This window comes from Macaca thibetana, chromosome 5 (assembly GCF_024542745.1).
Source record: "Macaca thibetana thibetana isolate TM-01 chromosome 5, ASM2454274v1, whole genome shotgun sequence".
NCBI lineage: Eukaryota > Metazoa > Chordata > Mammalia > Primates > Cercopithecidae > Macaca > Macaca thibetana.
Window position 1 is genome coordinate 123,133,925 of NC_065582.1, and position 10,769 is coordinate 123,144,693.

Sequence of the window (10,769 nt, forward strand, 5' to 3'; positions counted from 1 at the left end):
AAAAAAATCACAGTACAGATATCAAAATTAGGAAATTTATATTGATACTATACTATATAGATCTTATTTGAGCTTTTCAGGTTTTCTTAATGTACTTCATAGCAAAGGAAATCTTTTATATTTGTTTTCATTTATTTGTTGCCTCTTTAGCCTCCTTTGATCTGGAAATGTGCACCTTAGTCATTTTTGGTTTTTCATGACATCGATATTATTGAAGAGTACATATATTTTATAGATGTCCTTTCACTTTGGTTTGTCTTATGTGTCTTTGTGAACTGTAGTAATTTTAAATGAGCAGTAGCAATATGATGGCAATATGATGACATTGAACCCAGTAGTACCAATTTTGGCTCTTATGCCAGTCTGCATCATTTAGCAAGTTTAACAAAGCATATGGGATTTTATACATTTTTAAAAATAGATTTTATCATGTATATTTAAGATATACAACACGATGTTATGAGACTGTACATAATAAAATGGTTATTATAATGAAACAGATTAAGATATCCATCATCTTACATAGTTATCCTTTTTCCCCCCTGTGGTAAGAGCAGCTATAATCTACTCATTTAGCAAAAATCCTGAATACAATATACTATTCTTCTTTAACATTTTTTTTTTGAGACAAGATCTCACTCAGTTGCCAAAGCTGTAGTTCAGTGGCACAATCACATCTTACTGCAGCCTCAATCTCCTGGGCTTAAGCAATACTACTGCTTCAGCCTCCTAAGTAATTGGGGCCACAGGTATACACCACCATACCCTGCTAATTTCTAATTTTTTATAGAGGCAAGGGGCTACTATGTTGCCCAGGCTGGTCTTGAACTCCTGGCTCAAGTGATCCTCCCACCTTGTCCTCCCAAGTGTTGGAATTACAGGTGTGAGTCACCGCCCAGCCTCAGTACACTAAGTACACTACTGGTAACTATGGTCCTCATGTTATACATTAGATCTTTAGTCTTGTTCATTTTACATAACTGCTACTTTCTATCCTTTCACTTAGCTCCACCACTTTCCCTGGTAGCCACTGTTTATCTCTGTATATTTGACTTAAAAAAAATTCCACATACGTGAGGTTATACAAGATTTTTCTTTGTGTCTGGCTTGTTTCACTTAGCGTAATGCCTTCGAGGTCTATCCATGTTGTGGTAAATTGCAAGATCTCCTCTTTTTGTAGCTGAATAATATTTCATTGTATATATATAGCACAGTTTTAAAAATCCTTTCATCTGTTGATGGACACCTGGGTTGTTTCCATATCTTGGCTATTGTGGACAATGCTGTAGTGAACATAGGAGTGGAGATACCTTTACGACTGGGTTATTTAATTTCCTTTGGGTATATACCTAGAAGACGGATTGCTGGGTCATATGGTATTCTATTTTTAATTCTTTAGGAACCTCCATGCTGTTTTCCATAGTGGCCATACCAATCTGTGTTCCCATCAACGGTATATAAGAGTTCCCTCTTCTCCACAGGGATTTTGTATTTTTCTACTTTTGTTATTTCAGTGCTGTAAAAGTGCTGTAATTTACAAATCAGTGGAATAGAGAATGCAGCTAATTTCAGGACAAATGTAGACTTGGAGTAGTAATGAAATAATTCCCATAGAAAAAAGTACAATATAAACTGCAAGCATTTTAAACAAAACTGAACATGGTTAATGCATTATTTCTGTTCAGCACATATTTGTATTGAGACTTAAGAAATCTGATGATCTGGCCGAGCGCGGTGGCTCACACCTGTAATCCCAGCACTTTGGGAGGCCGAGGCGGGCGGATCACAAGGTCAGGAGATCGAGACCATCCTAGCTAACATGGTGAAACCTTGTCTCTACTAAAAATACAAAAAAATTAGCCGGGCATGGTGGGTGCCTGTAGTCCCAGCTACTCTAGAGGCTGAGGCAGGAGAATGGCGTGAACCCGGGAGGCGGCGGAGCTTGCAGTGAGCGGAGATCGAGCCACTGTACTCCAGCCTGGACGACAGAGCGAGACTCCATCTCAAAAAAAGAAAAAGAAAAAAAAAGAAATCTGATGATCTGAGTGTTTTAGCTCCACTACCATCTTGGGTGTGTGTTTGTTTCATTTTAGAAATGCGGTGGTAGTATGTTAGAGACATAACAGGCTGTAATGAAGACTAATTCTTATATCATAAAAACTTTGAAGTTTATTTTCATTCATGACATGTTGAGAACTTCTGAAAAGGTATAATGGGTATATGTATAAATTCGTAAATACTACTTCTTTTTAGCCTTGTCTTGGTGATTTATTTTGCTCTTTACCGACAAACTCATATTGTCTTGTTGTCATCTCTTGTTACTAGAGGGAGTTGTTTATCTCTTTTCTAGGTGTCCCATTCCCAAAGAATTTCATGTCTGTGGCAAAAACTATACTCAAACGCCTCTTTAGGGTTTATGCTCACATTTATCATCAGCATTTTGACCCTGTGATCCAACTTCAGGAGGAAGCACATCTGAATACATCTTTCAAGCACTTTATTTTTTTTGTCCAGGTAAGTTGGATGAGGAGGCTTTTGGTGCTCAGGGTAAGCATTTATCTTCATAATTCTAAGGTGAATACTGCATCCACACTGTCAGGATGGAATTTGCCATATCTCTCTAGTCTGCATCCTCTTCTACACTTTTCCATGATGATAAGGACTGGCTTTTGGTTTTTAAATTTTTTTAGTTTACAAGTTGATGGTATGCAAGTCTAAAATGGATTTGAAAAGTTCTGCCTTGGATTTGCTTCAGTTAACAGGCCATATGGAGGGGCCGGATAATGAATCTGACTAGTTTGGCAGATCTGTGAATGAACTGGTTCTCCTGGACATTTTAGTACTTCTCCTACTCCAGTCTGCCCTAGATCTTTATTAGCAGACTGTGGCCCAGGAATGGGTTTTGAGTATCACATCCGTTTTTTGTCTTTTTTTAAAAAACCACATTCTAAATAAGTTTTAAGTTAAGGACTATCCATCATGTCTGAGGGAAAAATATGTCACAAAGAATGTTTCTGTGCCAGAGGGTCATTAGTCTTTGGTCTGACTTCCTAGTTGACTTCCTCTTTTTTTAGTCTTCAAAGAACTGGCCTTACAAATGTAGACTAAGCAGTGACAGTATTCTCACCTTGCTGTAATAATAAGAGAAATAACAGGCAAAAATGAAAAAGAGGTGGAAATAAAAGAGCTGACCAGTTTTTTTGTTGTTGTTGTTGGAGGTTGAGAAGGGGAGATGGTCGTCAGGAGAATAAACAATTCAACATCTTGAATTCGTGTTGTTTTTGTATATCTATAGGCATATATTTATAAATGTCGTTGCCACTTCCCCAGTTCTTTTAAGAAATAATGTATTCATCTTCCCCCTGTACACACTCCTCACACTGAAGGCATACATTTTACCTATATAAACATACTTTAGGAGATTGTAACTTGCCAAAACTGTTGCTCTTAACAGTTACTTTACTGTGGTATCCCATGTCCAGAACTAAGGAACAAAGAAAATGTTGTCCTAAAGTTTGCATCTGTGTTTGGTTTAGGCAGAACATGATTGCTAAAGTTGAGGTTATGGTGGTTTAAGAGAGTATATTCTCCCTCCAGAAGGGTTAATTTTACTTGACTCAGTGATCTTACACTGTGTTTCCCAACTCTTAGCAAGTAGCAAGGGATCGATACACAGCATTTACCACATCTGATCCTGTTTGTATCTCACGACACTGTGAACTTCTTAAAGGTAGGTCCATTAGTTATGCAGTATCACCGTTTGATTAAGTAAGGGGGGCACTGGCCTTGGACCCCACAATTTCGAGATAAGTGCTGTGGTCCTTCCACAGCCTGCACCCCTCCCCACAGAGCGAGGAATCCATAGGGCTAAGAATATACCTACCTAAATCCCTTCTGTTGCTTGCTTGGGTACCCGAAACTCAGAATTATCTGTCCACATGGTCCAAAATGTATTTCCATGGTCTCCATGCATCTTTTCCTGGGCTCCATTCTTTTGAGGTCAGGTCCCGTCTCTTGATATGTATACCTCTAGGCCTGAGGGGTAGCTGATGGCAGCTGTTTCAGAGGGAATGTGGACATTACCCAAAGTGTCCCCAATCGTATATGAGACCTCCTGAGGTGCAGGGTGGATGGGGTTGGAAAAGCAGGGAGGTTTTCTAAGGGCCAGGCACCCGGGGCTGGCTTTCCTCATGTCACTACTTTCCAGTGCAGAATCCTGAGGAGTCTGGAGAATTCTAAGTTTGAATCTGTTCTCCTGGTTATTGTGAAAGTATATTTGTTAAGGTAGGAGGATAGAACATGTTTTCTTAACAACATCCTACCTTAATATAAATTTTAGTAATTTAGTCATATGATATATGACTTGGCCCAGACTCTACAAATCTTAGGCGTGGTCCTGCTATTAAATACCCCCTAATGCTTCTCTCCAGTATTTAACTGTAGTGCTTGGCACATGATAGATGCTAATAAATTAAATTGGAAGCTGAGAGTGCCTTACCATGGCAGCAGAAGATCAGAAATGTAGACAAGCCTCTATTTACTAGCCTTATAGTTTATAGTTCAGGGGAAATCTATTCAGAAGTGAACTTCAGAATGACAGGGGTGGAATTTCTAAAGGAGCACAAATTAAATTCAGGTTTTCTCATTTGTTCTTCACAGTACTTGTCATTTGTGGATCCAGCCATATTCATGTTATTTTCTTACCATATCTTATGATAGCTTGCAAATACGTTAGTTTGTAACCAGATTTTGGCTTTTCATATAATGCTGAGTTTGCCTGAGATGCTAGTGTTTTTTTTGTGTGTGTCTCTACTTAGTTGACTGTACTTAAATGGTGTTCAGATCATTCCTTTCAGTAGGAAGCAGCAATTCCCATTTATTGTTACTTTATGTCAGGCATTACATGAAGTAGTTAACATCCACTATCACATTTAGTCCCCCACAATAATTTTATGAGGTAGGGGGATTATCCTAATGTCACAGATGGAAAAACATAACATCAGGAGTGGTTAAGTGATTTACCCAAGACACAGACCTAGTGAACAAGGAAAAAAATAATCTACTTTTATTGACTTCAAAAGCTAATTTCCAACAAATGTTCATGGTAATTTACTTTGGAATAAGATGCAAATAATGTTTTTGCTATTTATTCTGCCTTTCTTTATCATGCGTAGGAATTCAACCTTATTGATAGAAGAGAACTTGCACCACTCCAAGAACTGATTGAAAAACTCACCTCAAAGGACAGATAAAAGGATGCAGAACTGTGCACATTGTTCCTCAAATGAAGCAGTGTGGAGTGTATTGGGGTTTTTGTTATATTTTGTTTTTATCTGGATTGTTTTTGTCCTAGGTTTGGGGGCGGGGGCTTGTTTGGGTTCCTTTTTCTTTATTCTGATTATATGAAACCATATTCGATTGCTAGGGGAAGCCAAGAACCATTCTCTATACATTTGATTAAGGGTAAATTTATCTTAGTGGACTTGGTTTTGGTTGCTTGAGGAGTTTTTAAATAATATTGTGTGCTGCAAGAAAGTGCTTATTGATTGAACTGCCGATGGATTGGTTTCTGTGTGGTATAAATTGCCCATTTTTGAAGTCCCCAAACGACTTATGTTTTTAAGTGCCTTGGCAGGCTCACTTCTGAGGTGCAAAGCATAGATATAGAACTGAACAGGGCTTGAAACAATATTAGGATTACTACCCAGGGCACTTACTGGTGCATGTTGTAAAATATCTATGATAAAAGCCATAGTTTACCTAATATGGTGATCTCCAGCCTTTACTGCTTTGAAGAAACAATTTGTAAAGGTATGCATGTAGAACATAAAAAATATTTCTTAATTATATTTTATATTGATGGTAATATATTATGTTCAACAATGCTTAAAGCTCTACAAGCAGGTCTTTTCCCACCTCTTGATATCTGTGATACTGAAACTTGAGGATGTTGAAATGTATTACATTTTGGCTTCTTTCTACACGTTGACTGCACTGTAGATGTAAAAATTCAGGTTATCTATAGGATTGCCATCTTCAGAGGTGATGCTGAACTGTGAGGTTTCCTAGCAATTGCCAAATGAGCCATAAGTCTGCAGAATTCCCTTCTGCTTTGAAGAGGAGGGGATAGGAATGTGTATTTGGCTGGGGGCATGGAGATGTTTGTATGGGGAGTTAGGGATGGGGAGTCAAGTTCTAGAAAGTTTTGTCTGAAAACCTTTGAATAGAATGGCGTGAAGATTTTAATCCATTACTTATAAACAAAGTCTTAGAGACTTCCTTTTAGGAATCAACTTCCATGAGAAGTTAAAAATAAATTATTAATTTTAGGTACAGACATTAAACATGGAATTTAAGGACTGTTGGGGGAAATTGATCACTTCTTAGCATTTCCATTCAGTGAATGGAGCTGATGTTTGCCTGTCATTTTAAGATGATACCATACCTTCTTTGGTTATTGTAGGCCCAGTTTGAAGCATTCTGACTTCTGGTTTTTCCACTGTGAAAGGAAATGTTTTTCTTTGCAGTGATATCAGATAATGAAAAATGCTAAATCAGTAGTTATTAACTTTTAAATTTTATTCATCATGACTTTCTAGTGAATTATTACCATAAATAACAAGTTCAGAAACTTAGTTTTTAGAATATTAATTTTTTCTTTCAGTTTTATTCTAGAGAAATACCCTTTTTAGAAATCCAGTTTTAGTTTTGTCATTTCCAATAGCTCTTCTGTCTTCAGTTAGAAATATATACCCTTCCTTCAGTTGAAATATACACCTTTTTCACATCTAGGAAGAAATGCTTGCCCTTAAATAGTATAGATTAAAAACACTCAGTAGAAAAGAAACTAAATTAAATCAATTTGTTTTGCCATTAACAAGTAGAGCAGTGATACAATTTAATGCCATTACAATTATGTTGACTAGAAACTGCCTTTTTCTCCACTTCATTTCTAGGAATTATTCACCGAGTACCAACAGTAGAAGTAACAGGAAAGTCTGGCAGAGTTAAATATATTGGACATTTATTGGTAAAGCTTATTTATAAACTGCAGTCAGAGCTAGTTAATATCCTTAAATCTTTTTATTTTCAGATAGATAATATGAATCATTATGGGTTGATTCAGAAATAAAATTTGTGAGGTGATTTCAAGTCTTGTCTATATAGGAAAATGAAGCACAGAATTACTCAGTCTTCCATATTGTATTTGACTTCATATCTATCTAATAACAAAGGAGTTGCAGTAGCCAAGTGTAGAGAGAATAGTGAAAAATTAATCTTGCCCTTTCAAGCCTTATACAGTAGTACACTGTACTTATTTTTAGTAGTAAGACATACTTTCCCACTATATGTACATAGTTTGTTTTCACTGTGCCAGAATCTCAGGTGCCTGCTTAGAGTATTTCTTTAATCACAGTCACTGGGAAGTAAGGATATGTGTATATGTGTATATATGTTAACAAAGCATAGCAGTTCTCTAGGGGAGAGGCCTGGCATTGCACATGGTGTTACATGGGTACAAGTAAGGAAAAAAATCAGAAAGTGAAAGAACTGATGTAATAAAAGGTTGATTTGATTTGGTTGGTTCCCATGAAAGTTAGTAAGATGCCCTTTTAAATATAAGGATCAATACTTTGTTCTGCAGCAGAGTGTGCTGATAAATGTCTATTGGATTCATTTTGGATTTCTTCAATTAATTTCTAAGTAACCAAGATAATTATTTTCCCCCTTGTGCTCTATATTAATACATAGCTATAAAGCAACAGTTGGTTTTCTTATCCTTTGATAAAAGCATCCCATAAAATATAAAGTAGTAAGTTAACATAGTATTATTGTCACACACAATGCTTTTTTTGGTTAAATGTTGATATGAAGCAATGTTTTAGAATTACTTTAATTGATGGAATAGTGGTGCTAGAGAGAAATTAATAACAAGAGTGAAAATATTTTAATTAGCAGTAGATGGTGCTACTGGCTTTCATTTGCTGACTTGATTATTCCCTTTCCCTTAAAAACCATGGCATTAGACTGCACTAAAATAACAAGCACATTAGTTGCTGGTAGAGGTTTTGGAGGTTAATTTAGCTTAAATTGGAAGATTTTTAATTGCAGTCTCTACCTTTCCTCTGTTAGTCATTTGTAAATTCTAAATGGTCACCATAAAATGTATTAGGTAGGAGATGATATGTTTTGTGTATAATATATCTCAGACTGAGTTACTGCCTGGCTTATCAGTATGGATAAAACACTACAATCTCTTATCAGGAAATAGAGATGATGCGGATATTTATGTATTACATATATAACCACCAGACTCCATTTTATGTATTAGCATTTTCCTTGCTTAAGGAAAAATAGCAAAACAACATTTCATTTATACTTTTGTTTACCCCTCTCTGAGAGAGGTTTTGATAACCACTGAAATGGTAGAATATGTGAGATACAAATATTGAGTTGTAGAACTTACTTTGTAAGGTGAATAAGTCATGCCTTAACATCCAAATGAGAGTTGATCTTCAGAGTGGTTCTTTTGGGAACACTGTTTGTTCCAGCTATACTGCAAAAGTGTAATGTTTTTGGAACTCTTCTAGAGCATGACGTGAAAAGCAGTTTTTTATTATGCAGGAAAATCAATTTCATCATTTTAGTTGCACCAAACACTTTTGGCAGCTTATATGACCTATTATTTTTTTGACATGGAGTCTTGCTCTGTTGCCCAGGCTGGAGTGCAATGGCATGATCTCAGCTCACTGCAACCTCCACCTCCTGGGTTCAAACAGTTTTCCTGCCTCAGCCTCCCAGGTAGCTGGGATTACAGGCAGCACCACACCTGGCTAATTTTTGTATTTTTAGTAGAGATGGGGTTTCAACATATTGGCCAGGCTGGTCTCAAACTCCTGACCTCAAGTGATCCGCCCTCCCCAGCCTCCCAAAGTGCTGGGATTACAGGTGTGAGCCACCACAGCCAGCCAGTATGACCTATCTTAATCATCAGCTCAACTGTAATTTAAACTTGGCTCTTTTCTGAGAGGGAAACCATTAGGGAAGTTCAAAGAAAAGTGCCATAATTTCCGAATTTGCACAAGAGAATGTTTTAAGCATTGGTAGCATCATTGAATAAAATAATAGTTTCCTGATGTCACTATTTTGAAGTGGAAAATATCACTTGGATGTGGAGGTTTTACTTTTTAAAAAAATTCAGCTTAATTACCTTACCTTAATTACCTTAGATATATTAATAATGGAAAAATACAAGTCCTTTCTCTAGAACTTGTTTTCTATTTTTATTCCTTTTTGTGAAAACTTTTCAATTTAATTTTGACTACTGTAGGATAGTATTGATTGAATGGATACTATGGGAAAATGGATCCAATATTTAAGATAGAAGTAGTTTAAGGAAACAACAGCCTTTACTGCCATTTTTTAAAAAAATGTTTTTACTCAGATGAACAATTTGACTTTAATGAAAGACTGGTGATTATTGTACAAAGAAATTGGAATAAGTTTCATCTACTAATTATACTGAGTTTTAAGCCTACATATCACAAAATATTTAGAATTGTGTAACCTTTTCATACATTTATAATTTTTAATGTCTTTTTAAAAGATGTGGGACCAAAAGTATATTTACAATTTGGAAATTTGACAGCATACCAATAAGAAAACTTACTTTATTTTGAAATTTATCTGGGATATTAAAGAATCTACCAATTCTTTTTTTTTTTTTTTTTTTTTTTTTTTTTTGAGACGGAGTCTGGCTCTGTGGCCCGGGCTGGAGTGCAGTGGCCGGATCTCAGCTCACTGCAAGCTCCGCCTTCCGGGTTTACGCCATTCTCCTGCCTCAGCCTCCCGAGTAGCTGGGACTACAGGCGCCCGCCGCCTCGCCCGGCTAGTTTTTTGTATTTTTTAGTAGAGACGGGGTTTCACCGTGTTCGCCAGGATGGTCTCGATCTCCTGACCTCGTGATCCGCCCGTCTCGGCCTCCCAAAGTGCTGGGATTACAGGCTTGAGCCACCGCGCCCGGCGAATCTACCAATTCTTAAAAACACAGATTTATACTTTAAGCTTATTTTGAAATTAAAGAATATATACCAATTCTTAGAAACACTTGAAGGACTACTCTTAAATAATTTAAATATCAGAGTTTTGTTGTAATATTAAAATTTACCATGGAAATCACTGTTGTTCAGCTATCAGCTTAATTGTGTATGATATAAATGTTTAGCAGTAAAGCTATCTTAAGATTTAATGGAAAAGTTTAATTTGAAGATGTAACAAAAATTCTGACCAGAGATGATTTTGAATTTTTAAGGCTTTCCTAATAGGCTAATCACAGAGAATAATTCAGTTTGAAGGTATAAAACTGCTCTGTATGTCTGTCACTTGTAGCTGAACTGATTCACATTTTGACAAAAGAGAGAAAATACAAAAATCAGTTTTGCAAATGTAATATAACTTTTTCTGCATATAGAACTAAATAATTGAAAATTTTGGGCTACAGTTCTCAAAGGTAGATAGTAAAATCACTGGCTTTTTCCAGCAGTGTGTTTTTCCACTGTGAGTGTAACACACACACTGGAAAATAATTAGGCTGATTTTGCAGGTCTTTATTGTTAGAGATTCTGAAGTATTTACTGTCAATTCATAGGTTTCAGTTTGTTTAGGAAATTAGTGTTTGACAGCTTTCTTTAAATTATTTCACTGAAGCTGAGATTATTAGTGATACAAAGTCAAAATTTCAATATTTAATTTCTCCATATATTATTAAT

The 10,769-nt window shown here is 36.2% G+C and overlaps 1 protein-coding gene across 4 annotated transcripts in view; it reads left to right on the plus strand.

The window, feature by feature from the left end:
* The window catches only part of MOB1B (MOB kinase activator 1B), an 81,865-nt gene extending 72,132 nt beyond the window's left edge, over positions 1–9,733 (plus strand). For all 4 annotated transcript variants that reach the window (XM_050791430.1, XM_050791433.1, XM_050791432.1 and 1 more), the window contains 2 exons: positions 2,351–2,514; positions 5,175–9,733. In XM_050791430.1, coding sequence (XP_050647387.1) covers positions 2,351–2,514; positions 5,175–5,252 — 242 coding nt within the window. In that variant the 3' untranslated portion in view covers positions 5,253–9,733. The remainder of the gene's footprint in view (positions 1–2,350; positions 2,515–5,174) is intronic.
* The last annotated feature ends 1,036 nt before the right edge of the window (positions 9,734–10,769 follow it).